Source organism: Alligator sinensis, unplaced genomic scaffold (assembly GCF_000455745.1).
Source record: "Alligator sinensis unplaced genomic scaffold, ASM45574v1 scaffold258_2, whole genome shotgun sequence".
In the NCBI taxonomy this organism is placed as follows: Eukaryota; Metazoa; Chordata; order Crocodylia; family Alligatoridae; genus Alligator; species Alligator sinensis.
The window spans coordinates 1,147,416-1,166,923 of NW_005842398.1; the positions used below are offsets into that span (position 1 = coordinate 1,147,416).

Consider the following 19,508-nt stretch of genomic DNA (forward strand, 5'->3'; position numbering starts at 1 on the left):
GTACACACGCACACAGTAGCAAGCTACAAGAGTCAGGTATACCTATCCTACAAGTGCTGGAGTCTGTCGTTGAGTCTTTCAGTGTAGTGTTATCTTCCAGAAGGGGGTCGCTGGCTGGTCCTTCTGGCTGGACAGGTCAGGTGCTGGTCAAGTTGGAGATCAAGAGGGAGCTGCTGAGGGTCACTTTTCACTGCTTTTTATCTGTCCTTGGCAGACTTTGGTGACTCCCCAGTTTTCAGGTTTGCCCAATCCAGGGGTCATTGACCCACGTGGGACTTCCCCCCTCGGTGGCTACTGGATGGCATCTGTCAGCCCTAGGGGTTGTCTGCATGTACACACAGGTTTGGGAGTCCGTTGATTAATTTTGAATAGGGCTCTGGGAGCGGTCAATTGAGAGATATTCAGCCCAAAAGTTGGTCCCCGGCATTGAATCTCTCAGGCCAGGGCTTCTAGCCCTTGATCAGTGACATTTAGAGATTTCCCGGTTGTTACACTGTCTTCTATTGAGTTCTTCCCTTGGTTGATTTGCAGTTTCCTTAGGTGTTAATTGCTGCCTGCTACCATGTTACACATTCAATCACTGATTCACTGGCTCTTTCAGGGGGCTGCCTGATACAGGGAAGGGCAGTTTGATTCCTGCCCTTGTTAACATTGTTACAATGTATAACTTACTTATGAAACTAAACACATCTAGTTGAAAGGTGAGGAGTATAAAATATAAGCTACAAAAGTAATGCCATGGCACACAAATAGATAAAAATACCAAAATACAAGGGGAGATACAAAATGTGCACACACAAATTTCAAAACACAATTCCTTATCTTAAAGTGAAAGAAAGAGGAAAAGCATATCCAAGGAGGGGAGAGCAGCTGCAGGCAAGAGGAAAAGGGGCTTTCTGCTACAAGTTCTAATTCCTTTTGCCTCTAGATCAATACGGCTACCGCCTGGATACCTGATTTATTTATATGTCATTTGTGGAAGAGGCAACTGACACAAGGGAGGTAGAAATTACACATTGCTGAGCTAAAAATAAAACTACAAATGCTATAAAGTCCTATAGTCAATAAGGATGCAAACTAATTAGCCCTGCAGTAAACATTTTATGTTCTAATTCCTTTTGCCTCTAGATCAATACGGCTACCGCCTGGATACCTGATTTATTTATATGTCATTTGTGGAAGAGGCAACTGACACAAGGGAGGTAGAAATTACACATTGCTGAGCTAAAAATAAAACTACAAATGCTATAAAGTCCTATAGTCAATAAGGATGCAAACTAATTAGCCCTGCAGTAAACATTTTATGTAGATGCTTGCATGAGATATTTACTAGGCCTGTACGAAGCAGCTGGTATTCGCTGTGGATTCAGATTTGGCCGATTTGAGGGACAGTGATTCGATTCGGTGATTTGAATTACTGTCCCAAAAGAATTTGGAGATACTGAATTGGCCCAATCTCTGAATCGGCCCCATCCCCTGCCCACTCTCCCAGCTCCGTCAATGGCTGCCCTGCCTGGCCCCAGCTCCTGGCTCTTTTTAAAAAAACAAAAACAAAACAAAAAAAAAAACACGCCCCTACTCACCAATTGCTGCCAGGTGGGAAGGCAATCCCCACTGCCCCCATGTCCCCACACTGCACTGGGGGCTCTGTCACAAGTCCCCATTCCCTGCCCACTCTCACAGCCCCAGCTCCTGGCTGTTTAAAAAATAACAAAAAAACAAAAGTCCCGACTCACCAGCTGCTGCCAGGTGGGGTGGGGACAATCCCTACTGCCCCACACTGCATAGGGGGCTCTTCCATGAGCTCCCAGAAGCCCTGACGGCCACTGTAGCAGCCAGTGGGTGCGGGGCTTTTTTTGAAGAGCTGGGGCTGGGCAGGGCAGCCATGAGGGGAGCTGAGAGAACAGGCGGGGGTCAGGGGCCTTGTGGCAGAGCCCCCCATGCAGAGCGGGGCAGTGGGGGCAGCAGAGATCACCCTCCTGCCTGGCAGGAGCCAGGAAATAGGGGCTTTTTTTTAAAGGGCCAGGAGCTGGGGCCAGACAGGGCAGCCATGTGGGTAGGGCGGGGAGGCTGGGAGAGCAATCAGGAGGCGCTCAGGGGGGCTGGGGGAGCAGGCAGGGGATGGGGCCTGGCAGGGGTCCCCCCATGGTCCCCTCCCCCTTTTTCCAGCCCCCCCCTCCCCCGCCCCCTCCCCTTACTTACCAGCATGGAGTCCAGGTCCAGCTCCAGCTCCTTGCTGCAGCGAGCCTCTGGGGACTGCCCGAATCTCTCAAGTTCTTGGAATCTTTTCCGAATTGATTCAGACCTTTATATTGGTCTCCTGATTTGATTAGCATTCAGAGATTTGGCCACTGAATTGGGCCGTATCTCCTCCAGATCGAATCAGCACCTGAAGCTTCACACAGCCCTAATGTTTACTGCAGAGCTGACTAATTAGCTCTACAGTAAATGTCTCAGCGTCTATACCTGCACCCCTATGAGGACTGAGGAAACTAATAAACTCCACAGCAAGGTAGTACATGTCAATTTTTTGTGCATAGCAGCCCATGTGTAGACACTGACATGGCTGGCTGGAGCATGAGGGTGCTTCATTGCAGCAAGTAATATGTCGTTTATAAGAATCAAGATCACATAGAGAACTGATGTCAGCTGCCGGCTCCTCTGCAGTACATTGATTCTAGTCAGAGCAGCCCTGGGCTGGCAAGCTGACCCCCAGGTCTCTCTGCCATGTAGATATACCTACTATGTAATAATGCGCCAAGCAGTACATTCTTTCAGAAGAGGACACCATGGCAGGGGGAGTGGCAATATAGATACATTAGCAGTTACAGTCAAATTGGAGTTAGAATCATAGAAATTTAGGGTTGGAAGGGACCTTGGGAAGTCATCTAATCCAACCCCCTGCTCAAAGCTGGACCATAGCCAACTAGATCATTCCAGCCCGAACTTTGTTGAGCCAGGCCTTAAAAACCTCCAAGGGTGGAGATTCCACCACCTCTCTGGGTAGCCCATTCCAGTGCTTCACCACCCTCCTAGTGTGAAAGTTTTTCCTAATATCTAATCTAAACCTTCCTTGCTGCAATTTGAGACCATTGCTCCTTGTTCTGTCATCTGTCACTACTGAAAACAGTCTAGATCCATCTTCTTTGGAACCACCCTTCAGGTAGTTAAAAGCTGTTATCAAATCCCCCCTCAGTCTTCTCCCTCAGCCTCTCCTCGTAAGTCACGTGCCCCAGTCCCCTATTTTCACTGCCCTCCTCTGGACTCTCCAACTCGTTCGCATCCTTTCTGTAGTGGGGCCTAGTAGTGATAGGGTTCTGTAGTGGTAGAGTTCTGATCTCTCGAGTGGATGAACAAATGTCTCTGATAAACCCTTTAACAGGGAACAAATAATGATCAGTGAGCTGATTTAGTTTAGGGTTTATCTTTATTAAACTGAATCCCTTTTTCTCTGAGGAAGAAGGATTGGAGGAAGGAGCTGTTCTCTAGCCTTATGTCCCAGCCATTAAAAACATGCTGCACTTATAAAGTATTTTGTTGTTTAAGAGAAATGAACTGATCAGCTACAACTTAAAACATATAAACAATACTTACACTTCAACTTAGGTGACATATCCCTTCAGAGTGATAGGATTTATAACAACTTTGGGTTCTTGACTTGCTTTTTGTAACACCAGTACATTAGTATCTTCACTTAAATGTAGAACACACAGAGTACTACAGCTACCAGCCTTTTTGAGCTAACTGCTATTCAATTATTAGCATAAATGAATTAATGAGTTAATGATTATTAGCATAAAGGAGTGTGTTTGCTTCTGTACTAGAAACTCACACTCTAAATAACTGTAATTCATAGATCTTCTTTGGTTGTTTATTAATATAATTCTTGTTCTTTTTTTTTTTTTTTCTGGTTCCATTGTTAAATGCTATTTGATCTCCCCTTACTCAGATCCTTTAAACTGCTCCATGTGAGCTGAGCAAGTAGTAAGCAGCATTACCTGAGTCCTTTTTAATTAAATTCAGGACATCTGAATAATAATTTTCTGCATCTCTTAGAGCAAATAACTTGAAATAGATGGTACTTCCAAACTTTGAACAAAACTCAGTGCTACAGAATTTATGATTTATTTACAGTCTTCCATGAAAATGGGTTCTACATATTGCACTTATATTACAGGCTTTGTGTTATTTGTGTGAGCAGTTCTAAGTCTATGCACTATCCCTACAAAATAACTATCTTAATTTAGGAAAATATAAACACTTGCCCTTGATGCCTAGCTACTGAAGAAAACCTTTGAGCATCCAAGTTAGTTCTACCCTGCCATTGGCAAAAAAAAAATGTTGACAGCATGTCAACTGCTGTCATTTTGGATGCTATAAAATCATTTAGCTTTAGAGATAAATTTCTAGCTCTCATTCAGTCAATACTTAATCTTTGTTTTGGTCACTCAATTCAAGGCCAATTTGATCCAAGTAAGAGACTCCAGTCTGTCTCTACACATCTGGGCAAATTGAACAAAATTGTATTAAATAAGAACACGTGGTTCCTTCTTCCTTATCTGTAGTTCTTTCAGTCCATCTTACAGGAACAAAATATGGCTGTGGGACAGGTGGCTGTGGAGCTTGCACTGTGATGATATCAACATACGAGCCATTTTCCAAGAAGATACGGTATCCTTTATACATTTAAAACAAATTATAAATTGATGTAATTAAATCAAGATTTTTAACCTTGTAAAGGAAAGCAGTTCTTATAACAATGAGCTATGCTCATATTCATGTTTGGTGACATTCCCTAAAATCCTTGATTAGACATTGCTGATATAGGTCTAAATGACTATTGTGTTGACTGTATTTTATGCTGACATGTAGAATTTTTAAATAAAAATATTTAAAAATACATCAAATTGTTGGGAATCTACAGTGTAATTTTTGTATGGACACTGTATCGTAACAAGCTTTGTCATAGAAAACTGTCACCCATCCTATATTTATGTCTCTGCTTCTCCTTTACATTCTCAAGACATTGTTCTGCCAATGCTTGCCTGATTCCCATCTGTTGTCTGTATGGTGCTGCCGTTACCACTGTGGAAGGTATTGGAAGCGTAAAATCAAGAATTCACCCGGTTCAGGTAAGTATGTATCTTGCTGTGCCCTGGCACACATTCATTTCATGACATGATGGGATCTGATCCCTGATCCCAGCAATCGTGCTTCCTGTCATTCCACTTATGCATGGCAGGAGGCATAATTTTGGGACTGGGGATCAGATCCCTATTCCACTGCTACTATTTGCCAGTGCAGGGGGAGCCTGGGATTATTATCTTGGGCTCCCCTTACTCTCTCTGACAAGTTCAAAGCTGGGTGCCACAGCCTCAGTAAACAGTCCTGATTTGAGATTTAGGACATTCTTGGGGCCCTCAGGGCAGACAATCACCTGATTATTGGCCCTGCTCAAACAGCCGTTGGTTCAAGACCCATTGTGTATGGTAGAACAGCTCTCATGTTTTACTTTCAGAGGTTTCTGGGTGAAGCATGTCCTGTTTGTGTGTGTGTAGTCTACAATCAAGCCTGAAGTCAGTGTTCATCACCAATACACCCCACTTTATCTCTGGTGTTTTAGAATGCTTCCAAGCATGCTGCTTTTGAAGTGTTTTCTTGTAAAGAATAAGACTGCATTTGGCGCTTTGTGTATTAATGAGTAGGCTATGTTCTCAGTAACTGTGTCAAAACATAAGTAAGATTGCTTCTAAAAGTACCCCACAAAAAATTCAGTATTGCTACACTGTGAAACCTGTCTATCTTACCTTGTTTTAGGAAAGGATTGCCAAATGCCATGGCTCTCAGTGTGGTTTCTGCACCCCTGGAATGGTGATGTCCATATATGCATTACTGAGAAATCACCCTGAACCCACTATGGAGCAGATATCTGAAGCACTGGCTGGTAAGTTCTTATTAAAGTAACATGTCACAGCAAGCATTACAATGTGAATTTAAAAGATTAATAGTTTATTTAATACAGTAGACGCTAGTCATGTCGAAGAAAATGTAAAGAAAGTCACATAGGAAGAGGGCTAAGTGCCGACAGCAGGAGGTAGAATCTAGATGCACTGCTGAGCAGAGTTAGAGGAAAGCCTTCTGATTAAAATGATAATCCAAATGATCAGTAAAAGGTCAACATATTAATTAAGCTTATATTGTGATTGTTCCAGAGGGACCTTAAAATGCCTATACTCTCACCTATTCCTAGATGTTTCCTTAGAGGACCAGTGTGTAAACACTGGTTGGAAGGGACTTCTCTGGATTTTCAAATTCATCAGTTACCAGGTGGTTGCAGTTTCTTCTCACTAGGAAGCCCTGCTGCTCTCTTTCTCTTTCTTTTTGGGATGGTTCATAGTTCTTGGGACTTCTAAGCTTTAAAAGAGAGTCCCCTCTCTATCAAGACAGACATATCTTTTATGGCTGCTTCCTTCCTTATCTCCTGTTCCCCCTCCTGATTATTCTGTTCAGATGGAGGACCTTTTCACAGCTTGATGTATCTGACAAATGTTGTAGGGCAGACACAACAGGAGTTCCTGACTTCAGATCCAACTATTGATGACCCAGTGGAAGAGGGGGGGGAAGGAGGGGGGGTTTATACACTCTATTGAAGCTTTGAACACACTGTAAAGCCACAACTTCTGTGCTTTGGATTTTGTTAAATTTTTATGCATCCCATTATTTTAATATGGAAAATATATTAATTGGACTCTCGTAATTGTTTGTTCTTATATCAGGAAATTTATGCCGTTGCACTGGCTACAGGCCAATAATTGATGCGTGTAAGACTTTTTGTAAAGTAAGTAGAAGTAAGTTCAGTGGATTTGTTCTTAATCGCATAACTATGTTTCTATGAACCTTTATTTTGGATATGCTATATGTTGCCCTTTATTTTCATATGACAAACTTTAAATATTAGTAACATTTCTTGTATTGTCAGTAGTGGATGGTCAATCTCACCCACTACGGTCCATATTTCAATATAGCATAAGTTACAACTCCCAGGCTTTATAATCTTTAAAACATTTACCTTTTTCCAGTCTTACTCTCTACTTGAAGCTGACTTTTTTGATAACTAAATATGAGTTTTTGTGTAACTGATGCTAATATATTGATTGTTAAAATATATAGTGTGTGAAATTTGTCAGTGTTAGCTTTGGAAGTCCCTCACTTTGAGAAATTGGTATTTAACTATGTCTTTGCATGTGAAATATTAAATAGTGGGAGTTCTTTTATACACTTAGGTTAGAGGAAAATAGGACACTAGCTGAAAGCATGAATACTTGCTGATTCATTTAACGTTTGTTAGCAGAAGTGTCATGCAGTATTAAATGGAAGCGAATTGTTAATTACTTCTTTAGGACTTGGACTGCTGTAAAATTAGAGAGAATGAAAACTGTTGCTTGGACCTAAAAGAGAACCTACTGCTTTCTGGGAAGGGTAAAGAAGTATGTCATATTTGTTCTATTTGTCTTCAATTCTATTTTTACGTTTATACTACATGAATTATTAATTGTTCTTTTTTTGTAAAGTGTAAAGAAGTAGGAATCTCGGAGAAGCAACTGCAATGAATCCAAAATTGCCATGTAATGTGAGACACTGTATAACAGCTTAGTTGAACAACCAAAAAGGTGCGCTAGTGCAGAATCTGCCTAAGCCTAGGGCTCTGCACTAGTGGATTTGTTTACAAATTCAGGACCTTATTGAGAAAACATGCCAAAAGAAATCCTGAAGATTTACCATATATCATTTAGAATTTCATAAAGGAGAAGGAGAAAAAAACTCTCTTAGAATGCGGTTTAAAGTAGGTAGATCAAAATAAATAATTTCTCAAGAGTGTACACATGGGTTTATTCAGTGGCCCCACCAATATATTTATAATTGCCAGTTTCAAATAATAAATCTGACTGTAGCATTTTCTGTGGTTACCCTATACTTAATATGGGTATATCATAATGATAATTAGGGAGAAGATAAGATTTTCATGGTGATCACTGCATCACGGAACTTAAAAATATATTTTTTAAAGATACTAAGGATTGACAAGAATTGTGAGCACCTTTTTTAAAGTATTGTAAGATAAAGCTTTGTGTTTTATGGGGGGTTTTGTTTTGACTTTCCACAATTTTACAAATTTAACAATCTGTTTCTTTGTGCCAATAATGTTAAAAGGCAACAGGAGGATTCCACTAAATATTACTGAGGATCTCCTCCCTTTACTTGCATCTGCTTAATGCCACTGTTGTACTTAGCTGTAAATTTTCTTACACCTGAAACGGTGGATCTTCCATACTTTTAGCAGCCTTATTATTTCCACATATCTACCTGAAAAGAATGTCTGTCTTCTGACAAAAAGCAAAATCACGACTTGGGAGATTTTTTTAGAAACATTTTTTTCTGAAATGACCAAAACCCACATGTTGACTCAATATTGTGTAACAGATAATGCCTGCAATAATTTCATGGGCCGCTTCCATAGATGATGTAGTTGCATCTTTGTTATTTATGGAAAATTTCATCCGACTACATAGGGGCCATAAAAGTTTAACTGTATCACATACTTCCTATTAAAAGGTAACCATTAGTTTAAAAAAAAACCCTGTTTTTTACTGACTAGTGTTGTTTATACAAGCAGTATGCAAAACAACAGAAAAGAAAATATTTTTCTTTATTTTTTCATTTGCTTTGTGTATTTACTTATTTTAACCTCTACATGATTTTTACAAATATTTATCTGGAACTTTGTTCTTTCACAATATTTAAACTGCAAAGTTTATCAAACCATAAATCCAGCTATATTTTCTTTCCCTCCATAGCTTTCTGAGCTGCTTTGACTTCACTTTTTGTTTAATCAATTTGACTATTTTCCATGTGCAGTCAATTGCCTCACAATTGTGTAATCAAGCCCTTGTGCTCATGAAAAGCCCTTTAGAGTTAATGTGATATCTACCTGAAGATTTGATTGCAATGGTCGGGTCTTTAAATCCCTTATTGCTTGTATGGAGAGAGAGAACAACATTTTTAAAAAATATGCATTTTAAACCACAACAATCTCACAGAGACCCAGAGACTCAAGTGCAGTTCATGGTACTGGCAATTAGTTGTAACTTTTCTTAACATCATTTTATTCTAAATTGAGACAGTCCCCGTAAGCTTTGCCAGATGCTCTATACCTTTCGTAACTTCAGAAGAAATTGGGGAAATGAAGCTGTTGAACACCTTGCATGTTAGAAGCCTGAGCAACAAATCCTGATTCAGAAATTGCCACCAACTTCAGTGGTCCCACAATTTCATCTGAAGGATTTAAGTGGGGCAAAGCACCTTGCACAGAAGTGAATTTCACTTTAATTAAGATTTGGAAAGTAAAAGTCTGTTAAGCGAATGGTGTTAATTATCTTAGAATTTATAAAAGAAGTGATGAATCTGAGCTGGTGTTTAGGGGTGATCTGCGCTGGTGCTGGGGCAAAAAATGGTTGCTGTATGTCACCTTTGTGGCCGCACAAGTAAAAGTCTTGCCACGCACAAACTTTTAAAGGCCGCGCACCCACCGGGAGAGGAGCTAGGCTGCAGCATGGGACACTTACTGAAGGTAAGCTCCTCCCCAAGGTGAGGTAGAGGCAAGGTGGGGACGGGGGCTGGAGCCTGGCATGGGCTCCGCTGGCTCCAGGGAACTGCTCCGCGTCCCTGCATCGTCTCAGGGAGTGAAGAGGCATGTGGCATCAGGGCTGGGGAGTGGAGCACTTCCCCGGAGCTGGCAGAGCCCGCGGAGCAGTTCCCCGGAGCCAGCAGAGGCTGCACCAGCCCCAGCCTCCATCCCTGCCTTGCCTCACTGAGGAAAAGCCACTGCCTGCACCAAGTGAGGCTCTGCTGGCTCCAGGGAACTGCTCCGCAGGATCCGCCGGCTCCGGGGAACTGCTCCACTCCCCAGCCCTGATGCCACATGCCTCTTCACTCCCTGAGACGATGCAGGGACGCGGAGCAGTTCCCTGGAGCCAGCGGAGCCTGCCCCAACCCCCAGCCCCCCAGGCCCTGGCCCTCCGACCCTCAGCCCCCCAGCCCTCAGGTCCCAGCCCCCACTGCCTGTCCTGGGTGAGGAATGAGCGGCTTACCTTCGGTAAGTGTCTCATGCTGCACCGAAAGGGGGCGGTGGGACCAAAATGGCACGCTCACGGACTGAAGCGGCATGCTCACGGACCACTACTTCGTAGAGGGAACACTGCTCACATCTAGTCCTATTAGAGATGAGTTCAGTCTCTCACATGTCTTAGAGCAGCTTGATCATGTCTTAGGCCAAGTTACTGTAACATATACCTACTAACTGCAAGTAATTCTGAAAGGCTGTTTCTGTGAGCTAGAAACAGAGCACAGAGTTGGCTCATTCACTCTGATTTTGCCTAGCTATCTAAATCTAGGAAGTCAAATGACCTAGAACAGGGGTGCTTACAACCTCCAGCCCACAGGCCATATATGGCCCATGGAGCCTTGGAACTGGCCCGCAAGGTTCCCCATGGGTTGGGAAATTTAGCAGAGAAGGAGCAATGGCAGTACTGCCACCTCTTCCCACCACCAAAATTCCAAGCCCTGCTGGATGGGTCTCAGGTGGGCCCTTCCCTCCAGGTTGGGGCTGGGCTGCAGCCCCTTCTCCCCACAGGGTTGGGCCTCCCCCGTAGGGCTGGGACACCACCCCTTCCTTCCACTTGGCCAGGTTGGGGCTGGGACATGCCCCCTTCTTCCCACAGGGCTGAGCCATAGCCCCTTTTCCCCTCCACCCCCACGGGACTAGGCCATGCCCCCTTCCAAGCCAGGCCAGGTTGGGGATGGACACACCCCATCCCCCCACAGGGCTGGCTCAGAGCCAGGTCACAGCCACGCATCCTCCCATGGGGCCAGATTAGAGCTGGCCCAAGCCCCCTCCCACTGCAAGGCTTGATCAGGGCCAGGCTGCCTCCTTCTGCACATCCAGATTGGGTCCTATCAAATCCAGCCTGTGGAGAGGGATTGGGCACTTCCCATCCAGCCCACCAGCAACACTGTTCTAGAACCAGCTCTAGGCCATTTAAGGATTTGTGAGACAAGAAAAAAATTGCAGAGAAAGTTGTGAGTTTTTTCTGGCTACTTCAGCCTATATCTAGCTCTATACATGTTGGGTTATTTTTTTCATTGTTATAAAACACAATAGAAATCTTTAAATAATCCAGTGTGAACATTATATAGATCAGCAGTTCCCAACCTTGGGTCGCGACCCAAATGAGGGTTGCAGGGGCAATGCCAGTGGTGCCGCACGCAAAGGACAAGCTGCACTGCGTGCTGGGAGTTCCCCCAGCCACGGGCTGCCACCACACTCTGCTCCCAGGAGTGGGCCACTGCAAAAAAAAAAGGTTAGGAACTACTGAGATAGATTGTGGACAGCATTAGGTAATAGTCTTGTAAGAATACGACCATTTCTGTTCAAATCCGTTGTAAATCCCTGACATTTATTATGTTCTTCCTATCTAACTGCAAAGTTTATTTTTCTTTCAATCTCTTAATCAGTTAAAATATTTTTCCCTTTAGATTTGCACAAAATTGTTTGCTACAGATGAATTCCAGCCCTGGGACTCAACTCAGGAATTAATATTTCCACCTAAGCTACTGGTAAGATCAAGCTTATGTAACTAGTGAAGGAAGGAGCATGTTCTTGAATAAAAGAATAAGGTTTGTGCTTTGCACTCTAAATATTTCAGAGAACTCTCTCATGTATTAGAAGACACTTATTTGCATCTCCTAACTGTAAGATTAACAAAACTGAAAACCTACATGCTGAGGAATATGACCTCAGACAGTTCCACTGTTTTATGTCTGCATATGTATCAGAAGGCAGAACCTGACCCTTCTGTTTACAGAACCCTGTTATCTTGTTTCTTTATACCTGTTCTGTTACTTTGATAAATGAATGGTTTAATACCTGGATATTTTCTCTCAGAACAAGTACTAAATCGTTATTCCTTCCTCTACAGCTAATGGCGAAAGACCAGCGAAAAATAACTCTAGTTTTCCATGGGGAAAGAACTACATGGATTTCTCCTGTTAGTATAAAAGAGCTACTAGAGCTGAAAGCCAAGTACCCAAAAGCACCTCTTGTTGTAGGAAACACCAGTGTGGGTATGTAAAATTGGATCTCCTTCCCCTACAGGAAGTGTTCATATGGATGTAGAAAATCTAAGGTTTAATTTGGTGCCCAGGACTAAAGTAAAAGTACTGAGAGGTACTGATTTTATTTCTTGAAATTATATTGACTATTAGCACTTTTACACTAACTCTTAACTTCCTTATAAAATTGGACTATCTGGTGTCAGATCAAAGGAGGGAGTAGAATTATATGTATTTTTATTGAAAAACATGACACATAAGAGATGTTGTGGGGAGGGTTATCATAAAACTATTTTTTGCAAAAAACCCCAGTCTTTGGGTAACTGTGAATTCCATTCTTGAAATGCAGGCGTTCTCTTTGTGTCATCATCAGATCCTTTTGGACAGTAGTGCTGGCTGGGGCCACAACTAAAGCTCTACAGTCATGTCGACACTAGCATGGACATTTGGTTCCCTGGGAACATGTAGCAGCAACGTCAGGGGAGCACCTATGCCATATGCGCTTTAGTGCATGGCAAGTTACCCTGGGTAGGGTAGGGGAGGCTGGGGTCAGAACTGTGCTGGCCCCAGCAACCTTACCTGAGGTCCTGGGGGCCTCCCGGGGCTGCAACAGTGGAGACTCTGCTGTACAGAGCCTGGCCAGCAGTTATAGTGTGGCTTCGGGTGGCCCAGGTCTGCTTTTGAGTGGCACACACTGCCTGTGCATGCACTGCTTTATTTTTTTTGCTGGATATACAGGGGTCAAAAAAACCTGCAGGGGAAAAAAATGCAGGGCAGCGCTCCCTTGCAGCTCAGAGAACATGTGAAAGTGTAGTATGTGGCACTGCAAACATGTTTGCGGTGCCTCATATCACAAGGCCGCACTCATCTGGACGTGGCCTACATATCCTCATCCCTTCATATCTAAGGACAAGAAACGAGGAGTCTTTCAGTTCCTCCTTACAGTCTACAGAATCTCTACAGTGTCTGTTTGCTTCTCTGTACTAGTGACCACGAGTTGATCACTTTCACTATCCATCGCAAAGCTGGCAAGTCAGTCAGCAATTACGGAAGTCCCCAACTTTAGAAAAGCTGACTTTAATAGGCTCAGGAGGCTTGTTGTCAAGGCTCTGAGAGACCATGATTTGACAGGGAGGGGAGTTCAAGAGGAGTGGTCACTCCTTAAGGAAGCAATCCAAAAGGACAAGGGAAGTCCATCCCAGCCCATAGGAAAGGTAGCAAAAGGACTCAGCAACCCCTTTGGCTCAACAGGGAGCTCATGGACCTCTTGCATCTAAAAAGAGAAGCTTATAAAGGATGGAAGACAGGAAACACCACTAAGGAGGAGTATTCTGCACTGGTCCATACCTGTAGGGAGCGAACTAGGAAAGTCACGGCTGTAACTGAACTCCATCTGGCTACACGAATCAAGGACAGTAAAAAGTCCTTCTTCAGATATGTGGGAAGTAAAAAAAAAACAAAAACAAAAACAACCAAGGGCATCATTGGACCCCTGCTAAGCCAAATGGGGCAGCTGACAACCTCCACCCAGGAAAAAGCCAACCTACTTAATGATTACTTTATATTGGTCTTTCACCAGCCCGAAGGGACCACCGTGCCTGACAAGATGTAGGATGACTAAGGTAAGAGTAAATATACACCCACCATTGGCATAGGTCTTATGAGGGAACACCTTGAGAGGCTGGACACCCACAAATCAGCTGGCTCGGATAGATTGCACCCAAGAGTGCTAAAGGAACTGGCAGACATCATAGTATGGTCACTGGCAAAGATATTCGAAAACTAATGACTTTCGGGCAAAGCACCTGAAGATTGGAAGAGGGCCAATGTGGGGCCTATCTTCAAGAAAGGGAGGAAGGAAGATCCGGGGAACTACAAGCCACTCCGTTTGACATCATTCCCTGGAAAGATCTTGCAAAAAATTATCAAAGGGAACATTATCAATAGGCTAACAGAAGGCAACATTTTGAGGGATAGCCAGCACAGGTTTGTTGCAGGCAGGTCTTGCCTGACCAATCTCATTTCCTTCTATGACCAGGTGATGTATCACCTGGACAAAGGGGAAGAGGTTGATATCATATATTTGGACTTTAAAAAAGCCTTTGACCTGGTGTCCCATTATGTCCTCATGGAAAAACTGGGGAGCTGAGGCCTCGACTATGCTACAGTCTGATGGCTGGGGAACTGGCTCCGAGGTTGGACCTAGAGAGTGGTAGATGGCAGAACCGAAACAACATGGCAGACAGTGACCAGTGGTGTCCCCCAAGGCTCCGTTCTTGGACCTGTACTCTTCAATGTCTTTATAAATGACCTGGACTCTGGTGTTAGAAGTGGACTGGCTAAGTTCACTGACAACACCAAACTATGGGGAAGAGTGCCCACACTGGAGGATAGGCTGGTGATTCAAGCCAACCTCGCTAGGCTTGCAAGGTGGATGGAGGAAAATCAGATGGCATTCAATACAAAGAAATGCAAGATGCTCCAGCTCAGGGAAAAAAACCTGCATCACACTTGAAGGCTCAGCAGTACTATACTCACTAGCACCATGGCCAAAAGAGACTTGGGGGTCATGACTGACCACAAGATTAACATGAGCCACCAATGCGATACCGCAGTTGGCAAAGCGAATAAAACTCTGGCTTGCATCTACCGATGCATCTCAAGCATGACCCAGGAAGTCATCCTCCCACTGTACTCAGCCTTGGTGAGGCCACAGCTGGAGTACTGCATCCAATTCTGGGCTCCACAATTCAGAAAGGATGTGGAGAAGCATAAGAGAGTCCAGAGGAGAGCCACGTGCATCATCACAGGGCAAGAGAGAAGGCCTTTTGAAGAGAGGCTGAGAGCCATAGGACTCTTTAGCTGGAGAAGCATAAGAGAGGCCAGAGGAGAGCCACGTGCATCATCACAGGGCAAGAGAGAAGGCCTTTTGAAGAGAGGCTGAGAGCCATAGGACTCTTTAGCCCAGAAAAGCATAGGCTCAGGGGTGACTTGGTGGCAGCCTATAAGTACATAAGGGGTGTGCATCAGGATCTGGGGGAACGCTTGTTCACCAGAGCACCCCAAGGGAAAACAAGGAGGTCACAAACTCCTGCAAGACTGTTTTAGGCTGGACATAAGGAAAAACTTCTTCGCTGTCTGAGCCATCAAGGCCTGGAATAGACTCCCCACCAGAGGTGATGCAAGCACCTACTCTGGGCACATTCAAGAAACATTTGGATGCCTATCTTGCTGGGATCCTTTGACCCTAGCTGACTTTCTGCCCCTTGGGCAGGGGGCTGGACCTGATGATCTTACGAGGTCCCTTCCAGCCCTAATGTCTCTGAAATCTATGAAATCTTAATTAGTTATTGTTACTGTCATAGGCAGTGGAAGGCAAGGGCTAATGGGGCTAAGCCCCCCCCCAAATACAGGCAGCCCGGACGGAGGGGGGGGGAAAGGGGAGGGGTGCACACAGCTGGAGCCTGCAGGCAGCTCGGAACTCAGCCTGGCCCAGCCCTGCGTGGAGTAGCACCCAGCAGGTAAATGTGTGGATGTGAAGGGACACAGGGGAGGGAAGGAGCATGGTGGGGCAGATTGAGGCCCCTGCAGGTGGAGGGGTGAATGGAGCCCTGGGGCTGGGGCGGGTCATGGAATGCATGAAGCCCAAGCAGTTCATCCATTGGAATGGGGGGCGGGGCTTCCGCCACTGTGTGCACCCCTGGGCAGACACACGAAGCATGTGCCCCCTGTATCTGTGTGGGGTGGAGGTGGCTGCCGCTGCAGACTGTGCTCTGCACCCAGCTGCCAGTGCCCTGGAAATGGCATGATGCCACATGCCTCCTGCGTGCTGGCTGCACCGCCTGCCCGGCAGTTGGAGGCACATGGCGTCACACAGCTGCCGGGGCACCAGCAGTGGGATGCAAAGCATAGCCTGCAGTAGCATCTGCCTCTGCCATGCACACAGATTGGGGGGGGATATGTGCCCCCTGTGCCTGCCCTGGGGGTACGCATGGCGGCAGGAGCCCCCCCACACCCCTGGACGAGTGGCCTGGGCTCCAAGCATCCCATGACCCACCCGTCCCAGGACCCCATTCACCCCAGCCCCAACTGCACTCCCTCCCTCACTGCAGAGGCCTTGATCTGCCCCCCTGCCCCTTCTACACGACAGACTTACCTGCTGGGCATACTCAGCCCCCACAAATCATATTTTCCTTCTCTGCCTATGGCTACTGTTAACTGTTTGTATTAGTCTTTGTGCCAGTTGGCACTAAAAATCGATAATTATTTTGTAATTATATTGTAATAATAATTAAAAGTATTTATAGTATGTTATGCATTTCATAATTATTTATAAGTAATTCTAAGTAATAATTAATTATGAAGTATTTAAAGCAAAATACTATTTTCTTTCCATAGCCAATTTCAACAGTCTGTCATAGATTCCAACATATAATGGAGAGACAAATTAATAAGGAGGTTTTCTTTTTAATTATGATAAGTGTCTACATTATGGATTTAAAGTTGCTGCTATGTAAATGATCTATTTTTGTTTCTCAAATTCTTCCAAATTCTTCTATCCTACAGGACCTGAAATGAAATGCAAAGGGGTATTTCATCCAGTTATCATCTCTCCTATTAGAGTTTTGGAACTGAACTTCCTGAATTTCACAAGTAATGGTGAGTTTGTTGTTTTCCTTTATTTTTAAAACATAAAATCAGCACTGAGTAATTTTACCTGTTGAAGACACGAAGGCACAAGACATAAAATTTTACTATTTTGCTAATATTTAAAAGAGGCCAAGAAAAAGGGCAGCCCACCTGGGATTTATCCTTGTTAGAAAATAATTTGTTTTTGTTCCTTAGGAGCAAGTGAATTTGTTTCGTTGTAGCTTGTAGGGTGCATGATTTGATTGCATCTTGTAGTCTGCAGTCTTCTGGGGGACCTTGTGTTGTGAGTAGCATAATGGGCTTTGCCTCAGTGCCCACTAGGGGCCAACATATGCCCATTCTCCTACTCAAGTTCCCCCCTATTGGGCTGCCTCCTCTCTCATCTGCCATGCCTTGATGTCAAAAGTTAATACATTTCAGAGGCTGTCTTCAAATATCCAGAGTTTGACTTTTGGTGCCTTGCTTTGCCCTCTTCATCATTAAGCTGCCAACTGGCTCATCCTCCTACCCCAACAGGAACAGGGCTCTCTCACTCCTGTCTGGAGACCTAGGTGTTCTGCTGCCTGCAATTTGCAGAGTGCATCCTGCAGTCCTTTTAACTGGGCTCCTTGCAGACTGCATTTGCTTTTCCACTCCATTTTTCCTTCAAATAACAGAGGGAAGGAATCTTTTGTTACAGTAGGATAGAGGCCCTGCAGCTGTAAGTTGAAAGATGTCTTGCCTTAAATCACAGAGGGCAGATATGTAGTTGCCTAGGCTAAACAGTACAGCAAGGTGTGAACCAGGTAAAAAAACTTAAAATACAAGGCAAAGGAGCCCAGTGATAAGAGGCCAGAGAACAGAAAACAGTGGAATATGTGGCAGGGGAGGTGCCTGATGTTTTTCTGTAAAGGATGGGACTAGAAAATGATATCTGTTCATGAGATAATAATGAATGTAACTCAAAGAATGAGGAATACAACACAGATGTCTGGATGCAGAAGCTGGAGGATGTATGTATCCTTGAGTGGACATTCAGTAGAAGTCATTTATATCTGAAGTGTCACCTTAGAGGAGAAAGGAAGCTAAAGGGATGACTTGAGATCTGCAGGTGCTTGCCAAACTGGAGGACCTAGACAAGAGACCCGTGATATAGAGACACATGGAAGCACATAACCATAAGGTCCACCCCCTCCCCCCCTCCAAAAGGATATAATGGAGACAGAAAAGGTACAGAGAAGGGCAACAAAGATGACAGGTATGGAGAGGCTCCCATACAAGGACAGATTAAATAAACTAGGACTTCTTAATATCTCTCATAATACTAAAACCATGTTAACATATTTTAACATAAAATAAAATTATGAGGTAACAAGGTTAAAACAAACAAAAAAAAGAAATCCTTTCTCAGTGCATAATTAAATTGTGGAAATCATTGCTCAAAGTGTTGACCTCTTTTGAATCAGTATTGAATCCCATCCTATTCACATTTGCCCAGCCCTGTAACCTGTCCAGGTCCAGTTGTAACCTGTCCCTCCCTTCTAGCGTGCCCCAAATCTTGGTGTCGTCAGCGAATTTGAACAGGGTGCTTTTCACCCCCTCCTCCAAGTCACTGATAAAGAAATTGAACAATGCGGGCCCGAAGACCGAGACCTGGGGGACTCCACTGCCCACCTTTCTCCAGGTCAAATATGACCCATCCACCACCACTCTCTGGGTGTGCCCCCTAGCCAATTTGCGACCCATCTGACTGTGTAGGCATCAATGCCACAGTCACCTAGCTTTTTAATGAGAATGGGGTGAGAGACAGTGTCAAAGGCCTTCCTGAAGTCTAGAAAGACTACATTCACCGTGACACCTGCATCCAGTGATTTTGTGACCTGATCATAGAAGGCAATCAGGTTGGTCTGACAGGACCTGCCCATAATGAACCCATGCTGGTTGCCCTTGAGCATCTTCCCTCTTGCTGGTCCATCCCAGATGTGCCTCTGAATAATTTTTTCAAAGAGCTTCCTCAGGACTGAAGTAAGACTAATGGGTCTGTAGTTGCCTGGGTCCTCCCTCCTCCCTTTTTTGAAAATGGGGACCACATTGGCCGCCTTCCAGTCTTCTAGCACCTGGCCAGAGCACCATGAGCGCTCGTTAAGCCGTGCTAGGGGCCCTGCAATGACACCTGCCAATTCCCTCAACACCCTGGGGTGGAGAGCATCTGGACCTGCTGATTTGAACACATCCAGCCCCTCCAGAAGTTCCGTAACTCGGTGCTCCCTGTCCCTAGGCCTGGTGGAGTCACTCCTGGTAGAGTCACAGTCCTATATCCCGGTGGGGAAGAAGTCCTGGTCCCTGCTCAGAAAAATGAAGGCAAAGAAATTGTTTAAAAGGTCTGCTTTTTCATCTGGTGCAACCACCAGATTGCCAAGCGTATCCTGCAGGGGCCCCACGTTGCCTGGTGCCTTCTTTTTGCTCCCTATGTATTTGAACAAGGACTTTTTGTTGTCCTTGATCCTTGTTGCTAGCCCTAGTTCCATCTCTGCCTTAGCCTTCCTAACAGCCTCCCTACATACTATTGCTATGGAGGTATACCCCTCTTTGGTGATAGCCCTCCCACTCCCTTCCACTGGATGTATGCCTCCGTTTTATTGCTATGGAGGTATACCCCTCTTTGGTGATAGCCCTCCCACTCCCTTCCACTGGATGTATGCCTCCGTTTT

At 44.6% G+C, this 19,508-nt stretch overlaps 1 protein-coding gene across 1 annotated transcript in view; it reads left to right on the top strand.

Annotated features, from left to right (window-relative positions):
- The window catches only part of LOC102376558 (aldehyde oxidase-like), a 93,280-nt gene that overhangs the window by 27,118 nt on the left and 46,654 nt on the right, over nt 1-19,508 (top strand). The window contains exons 4-11 of the mRNA XM_025211249.1: nt 4,575-4,671; nt 5,024-5,132; nt 5,818-5,944; nt 6,777-6,838; nt 7,401-7,487; nt 11,593-11,673; nt 12,036-12,180; nt 16,735-16,827. Coding sequence (XP_025067034.1) covers nt 4,575-4,671; nt 5,024-5,132; nt 5,818-5,944; nt 6,777-6,838; nt 7,401-7,487; nt 11,593-11,673; nt 12,036-12,180; nt 16,735-16,827 — 801 coding nt within the window. The remainder of the gene's footprint in view (nt 1-4,574; nt 4,672-5,023; nt 5,133-5,817; nt 5,945-6,776; nt 6,839-7,400; nt 7,488-11,592; nt 11,674-12,035; nt 12,181-16,734; nt 16,828-19,508) is intronic.